The sequence below is a fragment of the Botrytis byssoidea genome, assembly GCF_014898295.1.
Source record: "Botrytis byssoidea strain MUCL 94 chromosome Unknown BBYS_007, whole genome shotgun sequence".
In the NCBI taxonomy this organism is placed as follows: Eukaryota; Fungi; Ascomycota; class Leotiomycetes; order Helotiales; family Sclerotiniaceae; genus Botrytis; species Botrytis byssoidea.
Genome location: NW_024065848.1, coordinates 769,997 through 797,901, shown reverse-complemented (window position 1 = coordinate 797,901; position 27,905 = coordinate 769,997). Strand labels below are relative to the sequence as shown.

The following is a 27,905-nucleotide window of genomic DNA, read 5'->3' as shown; positions in this document are numbered from 1 at the left end:
ATGCCTCAGACAAGCATGTACAGAATTTACACTAGCAAACAGTCCTAGCTTAAAACCATGAGTTCAGTCATGAAATCTATAAATAATTCCGAAGTTCAACAATTAACCAAAGGATTGTTCTCCTGTTCTTTCACACACAAAGGAATATTTCTACTTGTTGTGTTGAATTCGTTAAGCGAAAGAGCTTTTGCTGAATCTCTAGCCTCCTATACAATCAGAGTTGATCTTACTTGAGATCATTCTTCTTTTCCTTCATTCGTCGTTCTTGGGTATCCACCAGGTGATTTATTGTCCTAGTTGGCAATTGGAGACATTGGATCATACTCAAGTCTTGACATGACTTGATAGCTATTAGAGACCATTTCACCCTGCCCATTGTATATTGATACACACGGTAGTATAGTAACTAAGCAACTAGAGACACCAAGCCAGTTCAAGTATTGAACAATGCTACAAGTTTTCAGAGAATATTATATATATGATTTGTACCATAATGTCGTTCCCCTACTATCCCCAACAATTTATATCTTCTAATTACACTTCCAACTCACTAGAAATGTGCCAAAGTATCAACGTAGTCTTCTCCTGCAATCACTGGGGCCCACGCAAGATTTCTCGACCCTGCCCATGGGCAACAAGTGAAAATATGAAAGCCGGCTGCTTCCTCACCATGGGGCCAGAAGGAGTCGAGCACCACGATCGCATGTGTGACTCTTGCAGAATCAAAGAAGATCTCGGAAGTACATCTACACTGACGCACGTGGGGATAGATGGAATCCGACGACCGTTCACGAGAGGAGGTATAGCAGCGAGTAAGTTACAAGGAGTATTGGAGAGGAAGGCCCGAGAAACTAAAGCTGACCAATTAAATCAGTCAGTCGACGATCTTGATGAGATGCGAAGAGAGACTGCGCGAACCAGTCACGAGAGGACAGGGAGACTATCTCAAGTTGACAGACTGGTAGAGAGGAGACAGGAAGAACGAGTGTTGGATCAACTCCATGAGCTGCTCATAGAGCGGGAGAGAGAAAGACACGAAGAAAGGAAGAGAAAGCTAAAAGCACAATGTGAAGGATTAGACGATGAGGATTTACCGGGAATCTAACACGTATCTAGGTGAATAAGTGGCGAGGAGCAGAGGAAAATTCATGCGGCTGGACCGCGCTGGATATTGGTTCTCCTCATCTTTGCTTCTCCTTCTATGGAGCTGATTTCTGGTCCATCTGGTCCAGGTAAGTGCTCTTGTTTGACTTGAATGTCCTGCGACATCACTTCATTGTTTTCAGCCCCAATCTTCGTTCTTGCAATTTTTCTAGTCAGTCCAACGACGGGAATGTACCACACGATTTGACGGCCTACGACTCAAAGAGAATAGTCTTGAATGGTGCTGGAAACTAAATACTTAATTAATATATTCACACAAACTTATAAAACCTTGGAGAATATATACATCTACTCTGATCATGAATATGTAATTACCTCGTGCATGGAAAATAAACGAGCCTTTAAAAGTACAAAATGCATGCATAGCCCCTATATCCTGTTCAGAACAAAGCAATCGAATGTACAATGACATTGATAAATCTTAACATCCTTTGTTCAAAAGATAATCATTGATACCAATTATCTCAAAACAGAAAATACATACAAAAAATCGCTCAAAACATACTAGATACTTACCTCATACCCTTTTATAACCGCAGACCACAATCATCAGTCCAAATGAAACACAAATGCCAACACCCAAATCCTATCCTATCCCCATAATCTGTACACACTTTTCATCGTAAGCTCAAACAGGCCTATCTCTTCACCGAAACAATTCATGAACTTGTTAAAGGGAAATTATACCGACGTCTAGTGGTATAGCGGCTAAGGGCCCATCTCACACCGGTCCATTAATAACCCCACCGATCGTTTTCCCCCTCAGCCCTATCGAGAATGGGAAAAGTTTTGTTTCACTTCTATTATTTAGCTTGATAAATTGGTTCTCATGTTTTTATGATCTTATTCAGAGTGATTGCATTTGATTCTGAAAAAAATCTCAACGGGAAAGGTTTCTTGCTATTCATCCCTTCGCTTATGAGCATTCTAGTGGAGTGATGGATGTGAAGCTTCTGAATGGCATAAATCGAAGGGGTTTGATTCGTCTTATGATTCACTTTCAAACTTCACATTCAAGCCCTTCCAACTTGTCCAGGTAGATAGCGAGTATTGACCGATATCGGCACTGAATGGTATACATCTTGACAACGAGTGTGATTATATTCGCTGTGTTCGGAACGCAACGGCGAATGTTTTTCTTGGTATATATATATATACCGATAACGAAGTTATTCCAGCAGAACTTTCTACATGCTTGTGGAATAGTAACAGCAGTATCCAAACCTTAATCCCCACACGAAGAAACAAATTACGTCTTAGAAAGCCAGAAGATCTCACCTCAAAACCAAACAAGCCTACTCTTTCTTACTTTCTTACCCTCTCCCTAGCGCTCACATTCCCCAGCATCAAAATGACCTCACCCAAAATCATCTTCGTCCTCGGACCCCCTGGTGTCGGTAAAGGAACCCAATGTATGCTCCTCTCCCAGTTATCGAATCCTCATCGGCACATCCATCACATCAGCATTGGTGGTATCCTACGCTCGGAGCTTCAGAAACCATCTAGTAAATGGGCATCCGTCATTCGAGCCAACATGGCCGAAGGCCGAACAGGTCCACCCGAGATGTCTGTTTCCATGTTACAAGAAGCGATTGCACGAAGAAGTGAGGATATCGAGCTGGGAAAAGAAATGGTATTTTTGATCGATGGTAAGTCACTTACATGTAGTACTGAATGTGATTACTGAAATGCTAACAAGAACATAGGATTCCCTCGCAGTATGGACCCGGTCGCTCTCTTCGAATCCACAATCTGTGCGCCATCTCTCGTGCTCTCTTTACATTGTCCGCTGCAAATTCTGCAAGAGAGACTTTTGTCTCGAGCTAAATCTTCCAGCCGAATCGATGATGGGGTTGAAATTATGCATAAGCGATTTAGACAGCACGTTTGTGCTACTGGACCAGTTATTGAACATTATAGGGAGCGAGAGTTGCTGGCTGAGATTGATGCCAGTAGGAATGTTGAGGAGGTGCATCGGGATGTTCGGGAGGCAGTGGAGAAGATCTTGGGTGAGTGTCAGTTATGAGATAGAGGCGCTCGGTGTGTTTGCGAGACTTTGATGGGTGATGAGGGAATGCGAGATAGAGCAGTATGGCGAGGATGCAAGTTTCGTAATATAGAATGACATCTATATCCGCGCCGTAGTATGAGTGACGATGGTAGTCGCAATGTCTACGTAGATGAAATCTTCACTTTCAATGAATAAGTTCACTTTGCCATGACGGTGCGAATTATAGCAGCTACTACAGTGCCGGAAGTTTGAACTGTATTCTTGTTTTCCTAGAGTCTTCTATTCTTTCAAGATGCTTTGATAGGTGAAATGCAAACTCTCAATCTGGGACAACGTAACCGTATCTTTCTTATTGACCTGTATAAAGCTAATAATGACAATGACAACTTTCATTACTAACACCCGGTTGTCTAAGTTGAGACTTCAAATCATTCAAAGAATTCCTATTGTGAGGCTATTTCCTCTCTCCTCTAGAGCTATCCATCTGTCCACATACAAATGAAGACGAAAAACAATTTATTACGTCATGCCAACATATATACGCTTCACTCGCGGTGCCTTGAAACATATAATGAAAGGGTTTCAACCCTTGAGCCGATTTCATCTGAAGATACTTGAAAATGGAGTATGGCCACGTGTCTAGCGTCAAATTAGGCAATCGCGCTCGAGTTAAAACAGGCCACTGACCAAAATCTCGTTATGATTCACCATCGTCGTTGGGCACGCTCGCTTATGGACATATATAAACATAGCCATCCTCACAATTACCGCATGATCTCGAATCCTCTTACAAACCACCACGACCACTGAAATAATCTTCCGATATCTGCTTGCGCAAGAGTATCATTTTACACTTGTACACACAATACCCCAGAAATAAATCAAGCAAACAAATCAATAAACAAACAAAAAGAACGAAACTACCGCACTAGTCCTCAAGATGGAGATGGATTTGGAAATCTCGCCCCACGCCGGACAATCAGAGGTTCATACTCAAGTTCCTACCTCGCCTCACTTTCAAAACCCCATGCAATATCTTCATGGCGCATGCAGTCACTGCTATCGCGATGATGGAATGGATATTCGAGACAAACAATTAGTTCCGTGCTATCAAGATGGAGAACTGGATCCATTCACTCTTTTCTTACTGACTCCTAGATGGTGTGTAGATTGTTTGGCTCGGCGAGAACTGGCGATTCGGGCTTCTTATTGTGATCGATTGATCGAGATGGAATCGGTAGAGTTTCCGATCGGTACCGTGGAGGAGGCTTATATTCGTGGTGTAAGTTTGTGGTTGTAGATTCCCACTCCGTGCTCACACAAGTCGTGGGTTTGGATGAAGATGAATTTGTTGATTAGTCACTAACATCTGTTAGGTTCATGATGGCCGAATTAATGCCTTGTCCCAATCATTCGAAGATTGTGGAGTATACTCGGCTGGAGATAACAGTCTCGTCGTCGATGATTTCAACGAAGTGTTGGACACATTGACCAATATGAGGCTTGGAACTGATGCAGCCAACGAAGATAAAAAGATTGAAGAAATCGTCCGAGATTTCAACGATCAGATGATGCTAGAGGAGGACGAACTTAAGTACGAAGTTTATTGGCACTTAGCATACATGGAAGGAACGAAAGATGGTTGTTATATGCAAGCACAGATGGAGTACAAGGCACTAACGATGGATGATCCGGAACGGAGTGAAATGTTGAGGAGAGCTGTGCTTTGATGATTGACCGAGTGGTTATTGGAGAGTCAGGAGCGTTTCCGTACCAGTATTTTTGTAGCGGGGTATATGGATTGGTCTTTTGAGTTAGGTCTGATCCTGGAGTTAAAGGGACCTGAGCATCTTTGTATCTGGGGGAAATGCCTCGTGCACCGACCTTATCGATTGCGATTGATAGAGTCATGGGCGATGTCCGTGACATGGACGAATCGACAAGCATACCAAGGACAATAAGAATAAACTTAATTTATTAGGTGATGTTGCGCAAGCTGAATGAATTTCTAGTCATTTCAAGGTTGTATCTATAAATGGAACGGGGGTTTTTTGTCTTCCTTCAAAACCTCGCGAATCTATCGATATCAACTCAAGCGAGTACCGTTCGAAGTGTTGGATGAAGGAAATTAAATCTAGACGCTGTAGTCATGATCGGCGAGTCTATAAAGGAGTGAATATGTATCTGCCTTGCGAGTGAGATTTGTGCAACTCGATATTTCTTCAGCAAGCCGTAGAATTTCCAGGCAAGGAGTTAGGGTGTAGGGTAGAACAGGCGGGAATGGGTGTGCATGTGTAATCGATGGGTTACTGAGCCCCGAGATTTGCCTGACGCCCATCGCAGACACGGGATATGTACTCCCATAAGATATAAGACCGAGATGAGTACTGTGAATAGGATGTATGTTTGAAGGTACGAATATATTAACAGGCACAAACTTAGATTTACTATGGCAATTATCATTGGACGGTATTGACTTTTGCGCAGAATTTGTGATGTGCTTTAGGACCCCGTGTATGTGATGTGAATTTTGGTACATCTAAAAGTATTGTATGTAGCTAAATGAAGGCTGTCGACCGAAAGCCTTCTAGAAGATGGCCACGATGACTCCATTTGGGATTGTGCTGCTGTCATCGAAGCAAGCATACGGCGCAAAGATATAAATGGAAGTCCATGTAGGTTGGAGGTACATCGTTCTTAGTCTAGTTTAGAATCCATTTTTCTTTTCTTTTCTTTTTGCGCCTTATTAGTGCCTTTTATGCTGGCATGTCGCTAAGAGATTCTTTCCCTGCTAGATTGCCATGGCCCCATACAAGTTGCTTCTTACGGCTGCTGACTTGCATACATCCAAAAAAGCAAATTGAGAAAATTTTCCGCGTAGAACGTTAAAGGAAGGGTTAGCAAGTGGTCCGATAGAGAGGGGGATAAAAAAGAAACATGAACTAGTATAAAGCTCTTAGTTAAGAAATGTTTCATTATTGAATGTGTTGTTGCGGGCGAGCGCGAAGTCAATCCAAGATGCTGCACTGATAAGGAAAGGTGGGTATATCGGTACATGGAATAAATATGCAGGTGCAAAGGTCTTTTTTTTCATTTAAAGAGCTATAAGCAAGCTACTGCAACATCGTGGAGGTCTTTCGCAAGCTAAATCATTCTTGCACAACCTCACTCCTCAGACCTCACTCTTCATTGAGCTGATCTTTCTTGAAACAGAATGTCGCAGCCTCAGAAAGCCCCCATGAATACTACCAGTAATATAGGCATGGTTATCAACAAGTAGGTATGTACGTTGACTTGTTGAGACACTATATCCGATCTAATAGTGTTTGATATCGTGACGATGATTAATTGGTACAAGGAATGACCCGAGTATGTAGAAGCTTTAATCGTCGCCAACAAATCCTATGACGGTTATTAGAACTTAGATTTCTCCTCGAATAGATTATTGAAGATCGTTCCTATGATTGCCGAGGATAGACAGGAACCGTTCGTGTTAACACCGGTAGTTCGAAGATATCAGATAACTTCTGTTTGGATTCGTCCCTAACCCGGAAGTATGTTTGAAAAGGAGTCGAATGTATTTCCTTCTTGAGTAACAAGTAAGACACCAGTAACCAGATTCAGCCCTCTTGTTTGAAAGACTCCAACGGAGCAGTCCAGATCACGTAAGAATTCCGCAAGATTTAATTCCGACGATCTTCAAGGTGTGTGGATGGGGATGGATTACTGGCATATCAAAGTGACTGGCGATAGTCTGTCTTCATCCAACTAGTAGGTAGCTACAGTAGAATCTGTGGATGCTCATCAGATCATTAAACGCAGTGGAGTATCAACACAGAGTACTTTATTTCCGAATTAATCGGGATATCTGATTCTGATATCCTCGTCTGTCATAACCCCGAGTTGATACAAAAGCCTCAACGGGTATCTGTATCTGTACTGTTTTGTGGTTTGACTAGACGGTCGAATGAATGTTTTCGCTTATGTACAACCAGTTGTCGAGAATCAAATCTGATCAATCAATATTTGTTGTACTCTCTCTTACCTTACCAAAGACGTTACTTTATTAGATTACTTAAAAAAGAGTTTGCCATGGGGTTGTTACCTTGTAGAGAGGCGTTTGCGTGCTTAGTACGTTATCCGCTCTGTATTGCCTAAAACAGTGCTAAGCCTTCCCCAGAATCCTTTTAATCAATTATCAGCTTCAGCTCTGACGACTGGGGGGGCCTTTTGATGCACATAGAGTAATCATAGTCATACATCAACTGTATGTATGCATATGTGTGTGTGTGTGTGTGTGTATGTGTGTATGTATGTATCTATGTAGGTATCTATGTATGCATGTATATCTAGGTGTCTCTAGATTCTTTACACATACTCAAGATAGCTTCGAAAGTATTCCGGATCCGGACGTCGGATCGTCGTTTGTTAAAAGTACCTAGATAAGGAGAGTAACGGTAGTAGAGGATTGCATTACGAATATACTGGAGTAACAACAACGACTGCAATATCGACGACGCTGTAGTTCTCTTATTACTATTACCATTTCACAGTACCATTTTTATATCACTCTGCCCACTTACTCCACCTACTCCACCAAGTCTTTCCCTCATTGCCAAATATAAGTTACAACCCGATACTTCGGTAATTGTCATTTTCGTCTTTCTAATAACAAATCATCCCATCATATATGGACTACTCTGTTTAGTGTGGCATGGTTCATTCCTTCCTCCTATTCTCCACCTTACGCAGCACACTTCCTCCCCCGTATATCCAGGAGTCCACGCCTCAAATGAAAAAGCATGCACCCCTGAATGTTTGACATTTCACACACCAGTTGATCATACTCAGCAACACTCACTCAGGGTCTAGTTTATATACTCCGTAGTACTTTTAAGTACAGGGGTAAATCACGGATCCTAGACTTGTCTAGTTCCTCCTGCCCACTGGTTCCTCGCTGGAAGAAAAAAAAAAGTGCAACCAACTGGTTTACTGAACTTAATTCTTATTTTGAATTTGAATTTGAATTTGAATTTGAATTTGATTTCGATTTCGATTTTGAATTTGAATCCTCTTGCTCTAGAATTCTCTTCCTAGAGTCTTTTAGAATCATCCACTCATATTTCCTTCTCTCTTGGGGATGAAGGGTTTCTCCTTGATTATCATTGACAAAAACAAAAACAAAAACACTTCATCAACTACATTTTAATCTCTTATAACTAATATAACCATCAATATCCATTGTCATTGTCGTTGCCCTTAACACTCCAGAGCTTTTTGGACCCCAAAACATCTCATTGGCAGTTTCCTTTCTCGGAACATTCGAATCCCTCTCTCTTTGGATCTTGCTTCATCACTCAGGTACGCTCAAAACAAAAACTATGTTCCATTTCACCACCACCACTCTTCTCGTTTTGTGGGTATCCAATTTGGGACGTTGCGTCTAGATACCTATGCTTGATTTTTCTTTCCCAGTTTGTTCACTTCAATTCAAATGTTATACTCCTTCCTCTTGGACAATTCCCCGGTGCTACAATCTCTCCAACTTTCAATCTGTATGTGATTCGAGGTGTATGAATTGCCTCACCTCCGAGTCAGTTGTTGTGCATTGACTGCCTACACGAGCCCCTTCTGAATCAACTGCCACAGTCTTACACTACATATCCACATATCTATATCATCATATGTTTTCGCCTTGTTAACATATCTTTGCTTATACTGATTTACGTCGAAAAGCTCTCGATACAGGGGGCTTGCTTAGATTTAACCACACTGTCTCAATGTCCCACTCGACTTGATCAATTTATTACAGTCATTCGACTCGCCCTATCCTGACCACTTTCCCAATCACTAATACTTTTGCTGGTCATAAAATAAACAACTGGGAGGATCAATTGGGGAGGATCAAGGATACCAACCGAGTCTAATCGAATATTAATTATGTCTACTTCACAATTGGCACAGCGATCTACACGAATGGAGAGTCCAAGTCCGCGACTTGCTAGATCACATAGCGTTTCGAGCGATAAGCATTCAACAGCTAGCACTTCCACAGGGCTACTCTCTCCACCTCTCTCAATTTCACCAGAACCAGTCTTCATTGCGCATTCAGCAGCTTCACAAATCGTTACAAACGATCATGATAGCAGCGCGGATGCTTGGCTCGATCAACATGGCATTGAGCCTTCTGGAGAAACAGCATTGGTATCACCCGCTGCTCTGAAACTTGTCAACACATTTCTTGATCAACTTGTATTCAATTTTCTCTCGGTTTCGAAATCAACTTCATTGGTGTCATTACGCCCGGCTGTTGCCGAGGTCTTAAAGTCAAGGCTGGCAAGTGATGCTGTCAGTGGAGCGGATGCCGAGCTTCGAGAATATTTGGGTGGAAGTGAAGATGATGAATTGTTGTCGTCGGAGAGGGAAGGCCAATCCAGCCGAGATTGGGATCTTGAACTGGTGTGGAAGCGCACGAGATTGAGATGTATGGTTTATTCATCATTGGGAGATATGGAAGAAGAGGATGAGGATCGATACACAGCTCAAGAGCATCTCAATGGATCTTCGGAATTTGGGGGCCGTGAGAATGAATCTGGAATCGTTTCTCCAGCTGTTGCTATCTTCTTGACATCTATCCTGGAATTCATTGGCGAACAAATCCTAATTGTGGGAGGACAAGCAGCGTATTCACGGCTTCGCATGAAGTATGAGAAAGATGAGCGAGATGGCGTAATCAGACAAACTGATATTGCAGAACGTGTAGTTGTAGAGGAGGCTGATATGGAACGGGTCGCATCAGATCGGAAATTGGGAAGACTTTGGAGAGGTTGGAAAAAGCGCATCCGCTCGCCTACAAGTCCAGTGTCAATAGGTCACCTCTCGACAGAAACAGTAGACAGGTCATCACAACCTGTACCGGCACTAGCCCAAGTGGCTAGCATACCTCTCAGCGGTGATAAGCAACCACAAGAGAAATCATTGAACGCACTGACCGAGTACGAACAAGCTGCTATTATTCCTTTACCAATGTCCGTGGATGATGTTAGGGAAATCGAAGTACCAGGACTAGCCCCACAAAGCGATGATGAAGATGATGTTGCAACATCAGAGACGGAAGAGCTGTCATTATCGCGACGACCGAAGAGTATGGTCGTTTTCACGAATGCATCGCACAATCTTCCCACACCCAATTCTTCCCAACCCCCAACTCCAATTTTCGCCGTCTCTCCTTTGAAATCGAGGAAACGTGCAAATTCATTGCCACCTCCAAACCCATCTACTGTCACGTCACTTTTCTCCCGAGGTTCCAAGGAAGCAAATTCGGACCAGGAGGATTGTGTCAGCCCGACGCAAAGTGGAGCTCCGGTCTTAAATGGCACGATCACACCCGCAGAATCAGAGAAAGATACAGGGGAAGAAATTGAGGAATTTTCAAATAAAACAAAGAGCGCTGTAATGGACTCGAAGCACACGCCTACAGATGGCCCTATGAATTTGGATGACACCAGTAAGGATGTAGATTCTGACTATGAATTTGTAGAGGAGGAGCCGCAAATCATGACTTCTTCACGTATATCTTTCGGTGGTCGTATCTCTCCCGATGACAAAGATTTTTCTTCACGCTCTAGTCTCCGATCACCAAGCATTCATTCCTTGCGCCTGATCGATGTTAATACAGCGAAGAGTCCTACAACGAGATCACGCAAAAGCTCGTTTGACGCAACTGATTTCATTGCAGGCCGAGTGATCCCGGTGTCTCGACCTAACAGTATCAATTCACCGATCGTCTCGGAACTTTCATCTCGAGGTACAAGCCCACACCTTAGAAGCTCGAATAGTTCTCCATTGGGTCGAACCGGCTCTAATTTGAGCTCACTGCCTCTCAACACAACTACTGATTCTATATCAGAGGTAGATGAAAGGGAAGTAGCCGGTGAAGAATCTCCTTTGACAGCGGTGCCATCAGAGCTAGCGGCTGCGATGCAAGGTGTTGACGTGGATCCCAGTCCTACTTCTCAAAACTACCCTTCCTTTAAGCCAGCCGCTTCTCGACCGACACCATTCGTGCTCGCTGCTCCTCCTACCCCACAGAATTATAGAGAAAGCATCAAAGGCTCGACCAGACAACAATCTAGCCAGAGCAGGTCATCAAGCGGGTTCTCAAACTCAAAGTTTCCAGAAAGTGAGCAAAACGGTCAAACGACATATCAGGGTGCAAAAAATTCATTTGAACCACCTCCAAGGTCCGTCTCTCGTCCAATGGCCAATCCTGCAAACGACAATTCGACGATTTTGCCTATTTTAAAAGAAGGCAACTCTCCAGAAACTTTCAAACACATCCCTCGTTCATCCTCGGTGCGCCGCACGTCACCAACAAGCTCCAGAGGCGAGGAAGTATCGCGCAAGGCTATATCAGAGACGCAAAAAGCGCATCGCCCATCCTATACATCTACCTCTAGCTCATCTTCTGTTCATCGTGTCAACCAAAGGAGGGTATCGGAAGAAAGCGGTGTTTCTGCAATGAGCAGTGTAGGTGATTCCAAATCATTTGAAGAATTGATTCGGGGAGGCGAGACCATCCAATACACATTGACACCACAGAATATGCGGGCTATTGAAAGTCCGGATTCTCCATTGAGTTTAAATGCCATCCCTGTCCCTCGACCTGCTACAAACCGTACGCATTCAACATCAGTGAGCAAGCATACTGGGTTGCACTCACATCCTCCAAGTGATGTTTCAAAAAATACTACTTCTTTGAAAGGCACTAGTCGCCCTTCGACAGGCAGTAGTCGTGTTCGTGCCAATGTTCAACCGAGAGATGCAAGAATAGAACGAGATTCACTTGGTGATTTCTCTGATTTTATTCGAACCACAGGTCCTGCTGTTCCTTTCAAAAAGGAAGAGATTCACTCACGCTCAAATTCAAGTGCCGCTAGTGAGATTTCCCGGCCAATAGCCAGCAGTACTTTTCACAAAGGAACCAATGGAACGCCGAGAAACATCAGCGGCTCAATTCCCCGTGTGGGTCCTGTTGCTACTCTTCCGACGCGCTCAGCATCATCAGCGGGTAGAGCTGGAAGACCAAATAAACTACAGGCTCGCGATGCCACTGTAGGCAAAGATTCTATCACAGATCTTATCGACTTTGTAAGAGCTGGTCCGGATGAGGTGGGTGGTCATCGTATCCCACGAACTGTCGCCCCATTCAGATCTACCATGGATTCCGACCAAATGTCTAGTTTTGCCGGTGGTAAAGCTATCGATGCATCTCTACCTGACTCTAGATATAGCCAGGCCTCTACCTACACATCCACAAACCATTCCGTATCTTCGCAAACCGGACTACTGAATGGTGCCAGCAGAGCCAACAAGCCAATGCCCCCACAAAGTGGCATGAATTTTGATGATGATGAAGATATGATGCCGAAACGAAAGACACGAAGAGTTAGGGATCCATACGCCATTGATATCAGCGATGAGGAAGATGACGACGAATTTGAGCCTTCTTCCAGGCCGGCACCCATCAAAGAAGAGTCTTTGGCCGACTTTCTCCGCAATGTACCTCCACCGCCTTCACCCAAGATGACGTCTGTTTTCGCCGAACCTCCTAAGCCACCTAAGAAGAAGGCCAGCTTCTCTTCACGTTTCACCCGAAGTGGCTCAACTTCTCAAGTTCAGCCACCCAAAACATCACATTCTGCAAACTCCCGCACCGCACCCACAAAGCACACGCCTCTTGCGCCAATCAACCCTCAATTCAATGCTCCCCCCGCCGTTGGCAGTAGCCAGGGAAATCATAACCGGCAACCCGAACTTCCACGAGCAACCTCGGGCTCAAATGTTGTTCGCAAGCCTTATGAAAGTCGCGAACCTGTTCCAGTTAAGTTCAGATCTCAAACCAGCGATCTTGCAGACTTTTTACGAAACTCGGAACCACCTCCATCAATAGAACCTAAACCTTTCGTTCACGCAAAGGAGGAGAGTTCATTCGCAAGTCGATTCTTCGGTCGCCGAAAGAAGAGCACCGCTGGGTTTTGATACTTTGAATACTTTTTAACGACATAACGCTCATCATCACTTTACATCATAGCGAAAAACATATGCGATATTGCTCACTTTAGGAGGTTGCTTCGTATTCAGTTTGTGAAACACCTAAGATTCTTGCTCGAGTCTCATTCGAGACTCTTTACATATTAAATAAACTTATCTATTCAATGTCAATACATATTTGGGGGAATTTGTTTGCGCTTGCTTCACTTTTGATTTTAGATACCATACTGAGCATGACTATTGCTCTAGTTTCAATTTGGAAGGGGAAGAAGGAAGGGAAGAAGGTTGGAGGCTTTTTAAATTTGATCAAGCTTTTGAATACATATTTGGGCAAAATGATTTTACTACCTTCACTGGGATGTGTTTTACTTGATAGGAATTGGATGAGTTCGAGGTGGTTTGGAGATTATTTTTTCAGGACTAGATGGACATATGGAGTGATGGATGGATAATACGGAGTTGAAAATTTTAGCTGATAGGAGAAGTTTGGCCTTTAAATGTTGGCCACACTGTATTTTGTAAATAGACCTGGAATGGAATGAAACAATGTGGGAAGTGAATTCAACTTGATTTGTACTTGGATTACTATTTGATATTCCAAAGTTATAAGAGATTGTGAGAGTGAGAACCTGGACATACAAAATGTACAAGCCCCTATTATCGTGTATGATAAGAACGACAGCGGTATGCTTCGCCGAAAGATCCTATATTATTCCACTCCAAACTATCCATCATTTCACAAGTGATTGAGACCGGCTTCATCTCATGCATCTTGTGAATCCTATCCGTCCCACTCATCACTCTACTCCCCAACCCATACACTCCGATCCCAGCCCACCGTCCCCCTCATCCTATTCCAACCCGCTCCCGCCACCGCCTCCGCTTCGATACTATCCACCACCGTCTTCGAGCTCAGCCGATGCGAGGTTTCGGGAAACGAAATATATCCTTCTTCATCCAAAACACAAAGGGTAGATTTAATCCATGTTCTACATGAAATTTCTGATTCCGAGGACACCATTTCTTTCTCCTCTTGCGAGTACTTCTCATTTTCCTCTTTCTGGCCATCTTCCGTCCCCGGATGCGAATCTTGTGATTGGGAAATCTTGGATTCCATGCTTTTCAGCTGTGCTTGGAGACCTAATATCCCTAGACGTTCTGAGAGCGCGGGGTGTAGAATTGTATCTACGGAACATATTTTGAGGATGAAGAGGAGGGAGGGGATGAATTTCAGAAGGTGCGCGAGGGGGAATGTAGGGGATTGGTAGAGCCAGGGGCCGGTCATGTTGCTTATGTGGACTGGGGTTTGTGTGAGCTGAGGAGAAGGACAGGAGGGCGGGGAAGAAAGATGCAAGATATACGTACAAATGGTGCCGGTCACGGGAGTGAGAAAAGGGGTACGCGTAGCGGGAGGAGGAGCAGAGGTGAGGAGGTAGCCCCAGTGGACTAGAGTGTGGTGTTTATGTGTAAGTATTTTTGTACATCAATTGATAAAATTGCAAATTTTTGAATTTTTTTGTTATAAATGAAATGAGTGCATCAATTTCATATTTGTAACAAATAAGGTTAAACGGGGAATTATAATCAAAGTTTCCCGAACAATGCTCGTTTACTAAAACGATTTGGATGACGAAAAGCTACGAAACCACTGGTAATTAATAGAACTTACAAAGCGATTCATGGCCTATATCCGCAAGTAGAATATATAAAGTCGAGGGAGCGAATGTGAAGTTTGCGGGAAGAGATGGGGGACTGGTAGTGGTAGTAGTAGTGGTCGTGGTGGTAGTGGTTATGATGGGCGTGGACATATTTGATAAGGATCCTATTCGTGAGATTTTGAAAGCAGTGATTGACAATCTAGCTCAACTTTCAGTTGGAGGTTGGACAGTCTTTGAATAATAGATGGTAGGGGATCAAGGAGGCGGGAAGTTGGTACTCGGTATTGGGTATTGGAAGGGCTCGTTTCGTGGTGGAGTAAGGTCAAAGAACAGAAAGAATAGAATTTCTATGCATATGAAAGAAGCAATGGGATTTCAAACAGTTGAATGGGAAAGTAGAATATTATGCAATTAGAATTATTAGTAGACAATACAAGCGTAAGATAAGGGGTTAAAATGCAGCGTGTCGTAAAATGATGAGAATGATTTCAATGTTGTAGTGTTTCTAGAAACTCAGTTGATGCGACGAATGTGAGAAGGTGGGCGCTGGCACAGGCCACATGCGAAAGCTGTTGAAACGATGCGAGCTCACCGGGAGCAAATGCTTATATCAGATTGAATTCGCCACGGAGAGATGATCATTCTAGATTCCGTTAATGAAACTAGAATGAGAAAGAGAAATCAAAAAGTGCTACAAGTTAATGTAATTCACAGTGTTATTATATGCAAAAACATATCCAATGACCTATGAACAATAGAATACACGATTTGTGATTCTTAACTTGATATTGAATGGGGCATCTATGCTCTACATTCCCCTATCCCTCAACCTCCTGTATTTCCCCGCATCTTTAACACTCGCCTTTATCTTACCCAACGCAACCTCCCAGTCCGCCGCTCCAATCTTCAACTCATCTTCCATGGTCGCCTGTCCCTGTGCTACCATGCTCATCTCCCTCTTCAACGCTGCCACCGCAGCAGCTTGATGTAAGTTGCCCAAATCCGCTCCACTGTAGCCATTGCACCTCTCATCTCTCGCTACTGGGCCTAGTGCCTCGATTTCTTGTGCGCTGGCAAGTGGCAGTGCTTTTCTATAGAGAGCCTTAAGGATTTCCACACGTTCATCAGGAGTTGGAAGATCGACGAAAACTGATGTTCCAAGACGACCTGGACGGAGCATAGCAGGATCAATCATATCAGGTCGATTAGTGGCGCCTACAACGTAAATACCAGCTCTATTGCTTAGACCATCAAGCTCAGTGAGGAGGGTGTTGACGACTTTACTGCTGGCTTCTGACAAAGAGTCTTCACGTTTGGGAACCAATGCATCCAATTCATCAAAGAAGAGAATACATGGTATGGATGATCTAGCGCGCTCAAAGACTTGTCTAACAGCCCTCTCAGATTCTCCAACATATTTATTGAGAAGTTCAGGACCTTTAATGGAAATAAAATTGGCCTTAGATTCGTTGGCGACAGCCTTAGCAAGAAGGGTTTTACCACATCCAGGTGGTCCCCAAAGTAATACTCCTGTTGGAGCTGTGATACCAACCCGAGCAAAAGATTCCGGTCGTTTGATTGGTTCGACAATGGCCATTTCGAGTTGCTCTCGTACCTCGTGCAAAGCACCGACATGAGCCCAAGTTGTATCTGGAATTGTTGCAAATCCCTCTCGTTTCGCCGATGGTTGAACTTTGGGTATAGCTGCAAGAAAATCGGTATATTTGATAGAAAAATCACCGTCGGGAGCTGAGCCTCCAGCATTTGCGACGAGAGACCTCAGAACGAGAAGAGCTTCGGAGGTGCTATCCTTCAGTATCGGAGTGTCGAGCTCCATGGATGTGGCACTTCGTAATGGAGTATCAAGTTCCATGGTAGAGGCAGTTCTTTGTTTCAAAGCTTCCATCATACGCTTCATTGCTTCTGTACCTGCAACAGACACAACATCATTTAAATCGGCACCCACAAATCCAGGGGTCATCTTTGCCAAAGCATGAAAGTTGAAGTCATCAGTCAAGACGAGCTTTTGAGTAAGAGCACGAAGAATCTTCTCTCGAGCAGCTTCGTTTGGAACCCCCAAATTGATTTCCTTGTTGAAACGGCCCGCTCTTCGAAGAGCCGGGTCAAGACTGTCAGGTCGATTTGTGGCAGCGATTATAATGACAGGTTTACCACCCGTTTTCTCCAAAGCCATGTCATCCATGGATGTGAGCATTTGAGCAACAATTCGTTTTTCCATCTCCCTCTGAGCACTTTCACGTTTGCCCATGATGACATCAATCTCATCGATGAAAACAAGACACGGTGCCATACGTTTTGCCTCGTCGAAAACGTCCCTAATTTTCTTTTCTGATTCTCCAGACATACCAGCCACTAAAGATGGTGCAGATATTGGAATGAATGATACTCCTATTTCTGCAGCAAAGGCGTTTGCGATCATCGTTTTACCACAACCGGGTGGCCCATGGAGTAGAACTCCTCGAGGTGGTTGAATTCCCGTCCTTATATATGTTTCCGGATATAGCATTGGCATCGCTACAAGCTCGTTCAATTCCTCAATAACATTATCCACTCCTCCGAGATTCTCCAACGAGATGTCCGTCGGCGGTGCCCTATCCACATCTTTTTTAACTTCTCGTTCTGCTTTCCGACGTTTGGATTTTGGTTCCCCGTTTGCTTGTCGATCTGATTTCATCGGTGATTCAACCTCCCCATTGCCGAGAGGGTTGGTCTGAAGTTGAGCCATAGGTGTAGTAGCCCCACTCGCAGAAGGCGTACCGCTCAGAGAGCTCATTGTAGGTAATGTTGCTGGTTTTCCCCAGCCTTTGGTGATACTTTTATTCATTATGTTATGTTCCTAATAGACAAGTCAGTATATCACTTCAACAGCTTGCGACTTATATACTTTTAGCGGTGGTGCCGCCTCCTCCAATCCTTCAAAATCCCCATCTACGGAATCACTATCATCTTGTTCTTCCTTCAACACCAACAGCACTCTATCAATTGAATCTTCCAGCAATTTTTTTGATCTTCTTTTTAGACTTGAATTCGAATTTTTGATACTATCATAGACAATAGAGATTGTGAGACGCTTTGGTCCTTTCTGGCTCTGTGCCTGTTCATCTGCCAATTTCCTTACAATTTGATATATCTGCATAAACTTTTAGTAAACAAGCTACAATTCGAGTTCATGTTTGCGCCGTGAGCAATCCATACCTCCTTGTCTAGTCCTTGGCTCAAACTTAGCCTTCCGCCTCTAGAAATCATAGTGAACCTTCCAGACAACCTCGAGTAAAGTGTGCCCGAAGTTATTCGAACTCCCAAGTCGCATCAATGTTTGAAAATAAAAAAAATGTTGACCTCTCCCAAAAACGGTAAGTCCCGCGCGGAATAATTCTTATCGCTTATCAGCGCCGACCGCCATGACGCCGTTTCCAAACATTCAAGTCCTGGAGCAGGACTCTACGGAATGCATCCCTCTAACTGCGAGCAAGTGGTTTCAACAAATCAACGATGGGGAATACACCCAGTACTCATAAGATTTCCGCCCAGGATAAGTAAGGAGCTTCTCAGCTATTCTTCAAGTCTGCATTCACTGACTCCTTGACTCCAGAGCTATCCTGGACATGAAGAACCAGCGGGACAAGCTTCACCAATATCAACGACGTATAGCTGTACTCACTGACCGCGAAACCGCTATCGCAAAAGAAATGTTGGCGAAAGGAGATAAAAAACGAGCTCTCCTAGCACTGCGACGGAAAAAATATCAAGAATCTTTGCTGGCAAAGACGGATGCGCAACTCGAGCAACTGGAGAAATTGACTAGTAGTGTGGAGTTTGCGCTGGTACAAAAGGATGTTGTATTTGGTTTACAACAAGGTACAAATGTGCTGAACCAGATACACAAGGAAATGGGAGGGTTGGATCACGTGGAAAAGTTGATGGGAGAGACGGCGGATGCAATTGCTTATCAACAGGCAAGCGCTATTTCATGTTATAAGTGGCTATTTTACTGACTTGAGTTCTAGGAGGTGAGCGATATGCTGGGAGGCATGATGTCAAACCAGGATGAAGATGAGGTAGAAGATGAATTGGCTGCTTTGGAAGCAGAAGTTACAGGTGTTCCGCTACCTGAGGTTCCTACAGCGGGATTACCATTGAAAGATTCCTTGCCTGATGTGCCGAGGTCAGAACTTTCGAGTAAAGACAGGGCGAAAGCAAGACAACGTGAGCGAGAGGAACAACAGGTTGCAATGTTGGCATAGGAGTTATATTTTATTGTTGGGCATTTAAAGGAGTTTATGCGAGCATTGGTTGGATACCCGAATCATACTTTCACACTCTTTGAAATCATCAGATGCATATATGGATTCAGTAATTATTGGGGACTGACTGAGAAGAAAGTCATACAATTGCGGTTGTGTATATATTATAGACTGTACTGATCCCTTAGGGCATGAGTACCGAAACCTATTAAATCAGACTTTCCTGAAATAACTCGACGTTACCACCAAGTTCAAAAATGCACTTTCCATCTGCCACTCTGTGACGCCGTTTTAATGCAAATAATTTTGGTCCCTTGATGCGATTTCCATGCTCCACGCTCATGCAGGTAAGCCCACGCAGCCAGGGGCGCAAAACAATGGCACCATGTACGCCTCCCATCCAGATACAAGACCTATCGTTTACCGATGAATAAATGAATCGTGCGCCAGTTACTCCCAATGCAAGATACATATGAATCCTAACTACGGAAACAAGCTGTAGAAGCCTCAGACAGGAGCCTCAAGAGCTCAACTGTCCCTCCTTCGAGGCACCTCATCTCTCGAAAACTACTCCAAAACTAATCCAACACAATAACTTGACGCCCAGGATGCATAGCCCGAGGATTTGTCTGGTGATGAGGGTCTGGCGGCACCGAAACACGCATGGTATTCGGAATATGTCGCTCAATAGTATACGGATCACGTCTCTCGTAGTATACCGGTGGACCATATCTATCACCAGATCTTCTAAGGGGAAAAAAGTTAGCGATTCCTATGTCACTCTTGGTTACTCGAGCCCACTCACTCTACTCTATCTAAATATCGTACTGGAGTTCTTGATTGAACAGGACGCATGACTGTGAATGACCTAGCTGCTTGATCTAGCGACTCGCCTTGACGATGAACATTTGGAGCAAATCTCTGATAAGAAACAGGACCATCTTGTGGCCGAGAAATGGGGGATTCAAGTCCAGATTGAGAGAAACTTTGAATGAAAGCTTGGTCTGCAGGACCATCCACAGTTTGAGGATGAGAAATTCTTCTTAGGTCATGCATATCAGGCGACGCTGGTCTTTGAAGATAATACCTCTGACCAGGTTCAACTTGTTCTCGTCGTACAAATTGATCACGCTTAGCGACTTTCACACTATCATTAGCCACTCGCTGAGGATTGTATGTCTCATCAGAATTGGTCAAATAAGGACGTGGCGCAGGCATCTCTCGTCTCGAGTAAGATACAGGTTGCTGGTACAAGAGCCTCTCATCTTCTCGCCTGGATAGACTTGAATGCATTTCATATGGTCTGGAATCAGGCGCATCATAAATAGGCACTCGTTCTGAAAGTATAGGTCGTGAAGATGCTAATGGCAAGTTTTGTGACAAACCTTCAGTGTATCTGGGCAATGCAACGGAACGCCTGTTGGCGTCCCCGTAAGAGAAATTTGGGGCGGTATGGGTATTCTGCACCCTGGAAGGATAAGGCCTGAATCGCCCATGATCATCTTCAATCACACGACGGCGTTTAGAATATGGGCTATCATCATTATCATCATCATCATCAATGAGAATGACTTCTCGGGGCCTAGGTGTCAATCTACTCCCTTCAACCACGTGTCTTGGATAAGATTCTTGATGGTGGCCCAAGTCGCGAACAGCAGTACCTCGATCCAAATGAGGTGAAACATTCATACTATCATTTTGGGTTTCAATGGATAAAGCAAGCAAGTCTTGGAATCCAGACCTAGTTGGGGAAACTCTGACAACTCCTTGGGATCTTGGCTCTCTGCTCACTTGTGGGGCAGTATCAAAATGTGGAGGTTGAAAAGTTGGGCGGTCATGCAGGGGTCTAACTGTTACCTCATTCCTGCGAAGCAACGTCCTTGAAGGTGCCCGCTCCTGTTGGTAGTAATAGCGAATCTGTAAATATTAGTCACGAAGCTTTCTCTACCTGTCTCCTCCAAACTGGACCTACTTGTTGTTCAGGCGGAACACTATGCCGAGGCTCTGTGTCACGATAGATATACTCCGGCTCCACGTGAGGACGTGGTGCAGCGATAGGTGCTTGTCGTCGAGGTATCTCTTGGTAATGTGGTGCATCATTAGGTTGGGTGGGTCTCATACTTGCCTCATATCCTTGCATACTTCGCTCGTTAGATTCAAGAGCGTTATTCTGACCTCGATTGACGGCCTCATCCCATGCAGCTTGGTATCGCTTGAAGCGAGGCTGGGGTCTTCTCAATCCTTCATTTTGCCTTGCTCTAGATCGTGTATGAGAAGAAATAGAGTCTGAGGGGCCAGCAACATTCGCGTAGGAATCTTGCTCAGTCATCAAAGGTTGCCGCCTCTGTGAACCATCATGAAGGGCCGGAGCAGCAGATCCGATGGATGTCTCTCCCTCTTCCGAGGATTCATCTGAATCATCGTCTTCATCAGAGTCGTCATCTTCATCGTCGGAATCAGTTATAATGACAACTTCTCGTAAGATCTCATCCATTTGATCACGCCCAGTTTCCTCATCTCCTCGCCATTTGACAAGGACATCTAAACACACAGGCTCAACTACCTTTCGTGCATTTATCCAACTGGTTTCCTTGAGTAGCTTGTCATATCTAGTGTGTGTATGACGAATGTGAGCAAGAACAGCGAGCTGAACTCGACGTGCCAAGGGAAGGTCGGCTTGTAGGCCGACCGTAGGTTCTCCATGAAATTTGATACCTTTTTGAAAAGCATGCTCTATAATCCTCTGTCGATCAGTATTAGGTATTCTTGGAAAAAGATCGCGTATTGCAGCGTCTGCTTGTTTGTTTATCTCGTCTTGGGATTCTGGTATTGGCTCAATTAATCCATGGGTCGTGTTCGAAATAACGGTGTCGCCGACAGCTTTGCGGGCTTCGTCCACGATGACTTCTCGAAAGTGATATCCGGTTCGAAATACGTGCTCGGAAATTTTCGAGTTGTCCTCTTTCGAGCGCTGTAGAAAGATATGAAGTCAGTAGGTGTAGTCTTGCACTCAGCACAAATAGGCCTGTCGGTCAATCTTACCGAAACAATAAAGATCATAGCATTTTGTTCTCGCGATAATTCTTTGCAAGCATTCGTCAAAGTCGGATCTCCAATGGGGACATAGGTGAATCCTGGTGGAGGATTGGGATCATTTGTGACCTGAACGCAAGTCAATATGGTAAAAACATATTGCATAACTAAATACCTGAAACTCCAACTTCTTCTTCTTTTCTGTATTCTCCGCAAATTCGAAATACGATTGATACTTAGAACTATGCTTGGGAAGATCTAACTTGGCAATCAAATGATCTGGGGCAGGCTCTGCCCAATCTTGTGCAGTATATGATTTCTTCTCTTTCTTCCGACGTTCCAGTTTTTTAGCACGGCGGTCTTCCTTACCAGCTCGAGCCGATAGACTCTTTTGAGCCTTTTTGGCCTTCGAAGCTTCTCGGGCAGCTTCCGCTTTCGGATTCTTGAGGACTCCTTTTGCCAGGAGGGCTTTTCTTCTTTTACCCACCATATCGAGTACTATCCTCGACTTACCATAAGAATCTTATGACCTATTAAAAGAAAGAGATTAGTGCGCAGAAGCGCTGATAAAAAGGCACGATAACAACTCTCTCAAAGTGAAATCAGCAGCTTATGCTAGGCTGATAAGAAAATAGAGAATCACGATACGTCCTAACAATACATCCAGTGTTCTGGTGTTAGAAAACGGAAAAGGTTGTTTGCGTGTTGTTTTCAATGAAAATGATTGAGATGGAAGAATGAAAATCTTATGTGTCGCAAACTTTGGAGAAAGAGCAAACGGTCCTCGGGGTGGGCAGCGTACAGTAGGTAATCGTAATCCTAGCGCGCGTGTGAAGCGAGTGGCAGGTCCCGCAGAATCTTGCCGCGGGGCAATTGAGGTTGATTTGACATGACAATTACATCGATTATTCACTTCTGCTGTATGAATGAACCACGTCGAGGCCGTATATTTGTATGTGTCTATATGTGAATACTAGGTATATTGATGAAATTGTCTTGATATTATCATGGCAGAGTATTTATATGAAATGCTAATAGTCCAACACGACATTTCAGTCAGCATACGGCGGCAAAGAATGTTCTTCTTCTTGAATACTTATTACTAAAAGTGAAGACCGGACATATTAGAGGTATTTCAAATCATGTCGTAATGTTATATCTCGCTGAAGCTCTTGCTCAACATAGAAGAAACTACAAGAGTTCGTATGTAGCTTGAATGGGTAGGGTCGCAGATATGCTGGCTAAAGCATACCTAGGTACCTATGGGAAGTGCCCAAAACAGTACTTGTGTATTCTAAGTTCAGCTCCTTCACGAGTGTGGATTTGAGGCTTGCTATGCATTATCTCTCAGAATACTGTTGGAATCTAGACAACAATGGGTGTGCAGAATCACGGAGTGATGTTCTATTTGTGTAAAATATCGTTTATGTTTCGGAAGAGAGAATTGTTCTGGTACAATACAAGTAGGGCGACAGTCATCTGCTCTTGTTACTGCATCAGGCAGCAGCAAACCAGAGTCAGTGGCTGCAACTGGAGCATCAGCTGCTCTGAAAGACAAAGCTATGTGCTTGTGATAACAGGCTTTATTCAAACAACATCTGGCGAGGCTCCACGGCTCAAAAAGCAGAAATCTGTAGCTAAGAATAAGCCTGTGGTGGGGTCTCTCTTCAAATCAAATTGCGTGAAATCACATTCGGCGACGCAAACCTCTTCTATGACTTTGGTTTCAATATCTTTCTCTGCCACGATCTCTCATTTCAAACTTTGCTTCATGGAACCAGTGCTCAGTAATAAGACCTTCCTATAAGATCTCAAGATCACCATTTCACTTGCGGAGTTTCTCCATCGTATTTGAAAGATCCATGTTAACATGAACGCAATCCCATAATGCTGCTCACCAGAGTGCAATAGGAGCAGGATCAGAAATGCCGAGGTAGAGATATGTTAATCATTAACTGTCCAGTAGCTTGAGGGATATCCTTGAGAAATTCGAAGGCGGCTTCAATCACAAGACCTACCGTTTCAACGGTACCTCCTATGGTTGATTCAGGTGAGCGGTACAGATCGTGCCTTGGTGGAAAGGCAGGTCTAGATCGGGTTGCTTTGATCCATCTCAAATACTACGCGTTCCCATCCTAGGTTTTCGATGCACGCGAAGGGACAAATACAACTAGTTCCAACTGAGAAATTAAGGCATGATCTTTTGACCCAATGTTCTTCAGCTTCCAGCAATCATGTTTTATGAACAATCAGCCGCGAACAGATACCTACTTTTGCTTTAGAATATGAAGGCAACTCCGTAGGATAGGGCACTATCGTACAGGAGAATATTTGATAAAAGACTTTGAGAATTGGATTTTCTTCTTGAGACTCACTTGCAATATCTATCGTAGATACAATCGCTCGCGAGAAACCATACGAGACGAGCAAAACCGCCATGAGTTCAATTTTTCGTAGTAGAAAATACTTCGTCCGCGATTTCATCGCCCTTTCATAGGTCAAGATAATGCAGCATTGGACGGAATTCTGGTACCTGGACATATACAGTTCTTGCCATGGGAATATGCGGCGCAAACTCTTGCTACTGTTGTGTAGTTTTCAACTCAACATACTCAACAGCACATCTTCCGTATATTCATCCCATTCTCTATCCCCCCAATTCTCACCAATATATACACACTTCCTCACTCAGCAACAAACTAACTTCTGTACTTTCCAACAATCCATGAAATAGAAGAAATGCACAAAGCGGCCCAGATCCGCGGTCGTCTTTCAAGTATCCATCCATACCTTTATCCGAAACTCAATTTTCCGTACCCGATTCTCCTATATCCAGCTTCCCACTATCTGTAATCCCTTCCAATGCTCAACATCTGAAGCTACCAAATAACAAGACATTCAGCCCACGAGACAAACCACAAAACAGCCACAGACTTTCAAGAATGCATTGACAGCGAGCAAACGATGATTATTGATATCAGCTCCCCCTTCACATCTGACCAGAAATCTCGTATCTCTCTCTCTCCAAGTATCTATGTATCGCCCTACCAAAACATCAAAAGCCGACCGCTTCAAAAGAGCTAAATCATGATCCTGAGGGACAACTTGATGGAAATACCACTAACGTGCTTCGGATAACACACGAAATGAAAATTCCATCCGAATCATCGAGCACCTGAAGCTTTCTCCATTGAGTCCCTCTATCTTCTTGCCAATACTGAGAGTCGTTAAAACTTATAAGTGCACACCGCGGAGGTACAAATGCGAATCTGGAGATCAACAGGTTCACTAGTCCATCTTTCGGCCCCTTCCACAATGCCCGTTACTATACATACAGCACATGCATTCGACAAGCGAAAGCGAAATAGGGGAACGAAGGACGGAGGCGTTGATGTAGATGATGGAGAATTCAGGCGACTCTTTACACAAAGATCGACACCCACCCAAAGAGATCAACTGCAACCGTGAGTGGTTTGAATGTATATTTATTTCCATCTAACTACAGTTTCAATTCAAATTCCATGTATTCATTATTAACTACCAATCTAAGACTTAGCGAATGCAAAATCTTCATTCAATCTCCTACTATTGCCATCCATTTATTTAGCAAACCTTGCTCGTTTCGAGTGCCTTGATATCAAACTCAAAGTTCAGATAATTCTCCTTATTCCATGCAGACTTGACCTTAGCCATTATGCTCCCTGAAAACTCCATTTCCTTAATGCTTGTGCATCGCCAAATTGCCATACAAAAAGAGGATATTTACAAAAGACTATACCTCCATCTCCAGATACTCCATCATTCTGGAATTGCATTTACATTTTTCTTGATGACTACAACTTGTTAGTGATGTAGTTGTTGAGTCTATGGAGTTCACTTACATTCAAATACCGAAAAAAAGATTGAATTTACAACGCACGATCTGCCCATGGATACACCCAAGCCTCGGTACATTTTTTTGTCGAAAAATCTAATTTTTGGTGCCTTCTGAACGGTCTCGCCTTTGCAGCAAGTCAGACAATTTCGCTGATAAATGCTTTTAGCAGAGTCAATTGGGTACTATCCATCGTTAGTTGCTTGGCTAACACTACAAGAATATGGTTCTTTGACGCACAATCAATGCCCAGCTCGCTACGCCGCAGAAACCGCCAGCGACAACGACAGCAAATGGACTCGTTGTGCCTTTTGACCCTGTATATGTAGTCAAGAGTTGCTTACAACTTTCATAAGTCATAAAGTAGATAGCAGTCCCTAGTGTATCCCGAACTGTATAAGACGAGATTAGTCTGTGCAAGCAATCTTGGATTGGAGAATTGTCTCACGAAGGTGAAGGTTGAATCCAGAATAGAGGCCTGACACCCCACGATTCTTGACAATGTTCATAGCGGTTTTAAATGTTCCCTTATCTTTATAGCTCGCTGCAGTCGCATTCTGCATAGGAGAGTTTCTAACGGGATCAGAAAGGCTTGTTTGCCGTTTAGTAGCCATCAATACCGATACTTGGGCACTAAGCTTCGTCAACTCGAAGGGACCTAAATAATGTTAGAAACGTGAAGAAACAGTAATAAACTTAGTCGATCCACTCACAAGCTACAAGCGTTATAAACGATCCAGCTGTGGCGCCGGCAGCTCCAAAACAAGCAACAGTTGAAAGGGTAGGATATGTTCCAAATGTATTGATATGCACCAATGGATCGACGTCAAAGTTTCTCTTGAACCAAGCTGAGTATGTATACTTTGAACGCTGATAGACCGAGAAAGATATTGTTCGGACCAGAGTTACTGAAGCTAAAGGTGCCGCAACACCACGAAAGAATCCTCGTAATTTTTCCGTTTGATATGTACGTCGGACACAATCCGTAAAGTTATTATATTTGTATGTCTGCATTCGCGTTTTTACAGAGTCCAATGGAAACTACAAGCAATCAGCGGTTGCATTGAACACATAGCACGGAGAAACTCACTGCGCAGAAGGTAGAACAGATGCTGCTGACAGACGCAGCAACTTCTGTTCGATATTGTTTCAGCCATTTTTTCTGTGCCTTCGATCTTTCTTGATGAAGAAGTAGTAGTTGTTGTTGGTTGATCATATCATGTTGACCAGGCTTAACAGGCATAATGGAAGGTATTATTCGTAGCGAGCGCTGGAAGACAGTGGTCAATCGACCAGAGTCCTCAACGCGATCGCGATAAGGGCGAATGCCAATGATCGTCCATGAGTCTTCTGTCGATTATAAAATCGAGCGGAAGAATTGCCCTGCAAGATGTGGCAGCCGAAAGAAGATGGAGAGTCTGGGGAAAGTGAATCAGGTATGTATTGTGAGAAGGCGGGGTTGAGAGATATATAATATATGGAGAATCGAGATACGGGTAGTGCGAAAGGAGGATTAGAGCCAACCAGAGGCGTCACAAAGATTTGGCTTAGGAATAGCGAGGAATAGAGACTCAAGGACTGAGGTACTTTTCGTTCAAGTTACGTAGGCTTGGAAGTTGGTTTGGATTTAACGCAAATCATTTCTTCATTCGAGAAGTCAGTGTCAGTTTATCAATCTCATGTTCTTGGGAAGGAATTCGCTAAGAGCGGGATCCACTTTGTGCAGCTTCTCCGTACAATACAATACAATACAATACAATACAAATACAATCTACGGAGTCGATGACCTTTCAAGCAAATCACCTAGTAAATACCAAGTATTTGAGTATTTGAGTATTTGACTAGTT

The 27,905-nt window shown here is 43.7% G+C and overlaps 9 protein-coding genes across 9 annotated transcripts; 5 read left to right on the top strand and 4 right to left on the bottom strand.

The window, feature by feature from the left end:
• Positions 1-493: 493 nt before the first annotated feature.
• On the top strand, positions 494-1,105 carry EAE97_004286 (uncharacterized protein; the record flags this gene model as incomplete). Its single annotated transcript, XM_038874798.1, has 1 exon — positions 494-1,105. The coding sequence occupies one exon, from the start codon at positions 494-496 to the stop codon at positions 1,103-1,105; it is 612 nt and encodes a 203-aa protein (XP_038734242.1).
• Positions 1,106-2,515: 1,410 nt separating this feature from the next.
• On the top strand, positions 2,516-3,190 carry EAE97_004285 (uncharacterized protein; the record flags this gene model as incomplete). Its single annotated transcript, XM_038874797.1, has 2 exons — positions 2,516-2,813; positions 2,871-3,190. The coding sequence occupies 2 exons, from the start codon at positions 2,516-2,518 to the stop codon at positions 3,188-3,190; spliced, it is 618 nt and encodes a 205-aa protein (XP_038734241.1).
• A 719-nt stretch (positions 3,191-3,909) lies between these two features.
• EAE97_004284 (uncharacterized protein) lies at positions 3,910-5,848 on the top strand. The gene is made up of 2 exons (XM_038874796.1): positions 3,910-4,457; positions 4,552-5,848. Exons 1-2 carry the CDS (start codon positions 4,116-4,118, stop codon positions 4,903-4,905), a joined length of 696 nt encoding a protein of 231 aa, XP_038734240.1. The 5' UTR covers positions 3,910-4,115; the 3' UTR covers positions 4,906-5,848.
• A 3,267-nt stretch (positions 5,849-9,115) lies between these two features.
• Positions 9,116-13,216, top strand: EAE97_004283 (uncharacterized protein; the record flags this gene model as incomplete). The annotated part of the gene is made up of 1 exon (XM_038874795.1): positions 9,116-13,216. The coding sequence occupies one exon, from the start codon at positions 9,116-9,118 to the stop codon at positions 13,214-13,216; it is 4,101 nt and encodes a 1,366-aa protein (XP_038734239.1).
• Positions 13,217-14,030: 814 nt separating this feature from the next.
• EAE97_004282 (uncharacterized protein) lies at positions 14,031-15,036 on the bottom strand (the record flags this gene model as incomplete). The annotated part of the gene is made up of 3 exons (XM_038874794.1): positions 14,031-14,527; positions 14,594-14,674; positions 14,898-15,036. 3 exons carry the CDS (start codon positions 15,034-15,036, stop codon positions 14,031-14,033), a joined length of 717 nt encoding a protein of 238 aa, XP_038734238.1.
• Positions 15,037-15,694: 658 nt separating this feature from the next.
• On the bottom strand, positions 15,695-18,153 carry EAE97_004281 (uncharacterized protein; the record flags this gene model as incomplete). Its single annotated transcript, XM_038874793.1, has 3 exons — positions 15,695-17,743; positions 17,792-18,037; positions 18,103-18,153. 3 exons carry the CDS (start codon positions 18,151-18,153, stop codon positions 15,695-15,697), a joined length of 2,346 nt encoding a protein of 781 aa, XP_038734237.1.
• A 246-nt stretch (positions 18,154-18,399) lies between these two features.
• Positions 18,400-19,151, top strand: EAE97_004280 (uncharacterized protein; the record flags this gene model as incomplete). Its single annotated transcript, XM_038874792.1, has 3 exons — positions 18,400-18,443; positions 18,500-18,863; positions 18,915-19,151. The coding sequence occupies 3 exons, from the start codon at positions 18,400-18,402 to the stop codon at positions 19,149-19,151; spliced, it is 645 nt and encodes a 214-aa protein (XP_038734236.1).
• Positions 19,152-19,729: 578 nt separating this feature from the next.
• Positions 19,730-22,674, bottom strand: EAE97_004279 (uncharacterized protein; the record flags this gene model as incomplete). Its single annotated transcript, XM_038874791.1, has 5 exons — positions 19,730-19,898; positions 19,957-21,068; positions 21,124-22,122; positions 22,194-22,313; positions 22,360-22,674. The coding sequence occupies 5 exons, from the start codon at positions 22,672-22,674 to the stop codon at positions 19,730-19,732; spliced, it is 2,715 nt and encodes a 904-aa protein (XP_038734235.1).
• Positions 22,675-25,640: 2,966 nt separating this feature from the next.
• EAE97_004278 (uncharacterized protein) lies at positions 25,641-27,784 on the bottom strand. Its single transcript, XM_038874790.1, has 6 exons — positions 27,149-27,784; positions 26,772-27,099; positions 26,507-26,716; positions 26,299-26,450; positions 26,066-26,243; positions 25,641-26,017 (listed from the first exon to the last, which is right to left on the bottom strand). The coding sequence occupies exons 1-6, from the start codon at positions 27,299-27,301 to the stop codon at positions 25,983-25,985; spliced, it is 1,056 nt and encodes a 351-aa protein (XP_038734234.1). The 5' UTR covers positions 27,302-27,784; the 3' UTR covers positions 25,641-25,982.
• Between the last annotated feature and the right edge of the window lie 121 nt (positions 27,785-27,905).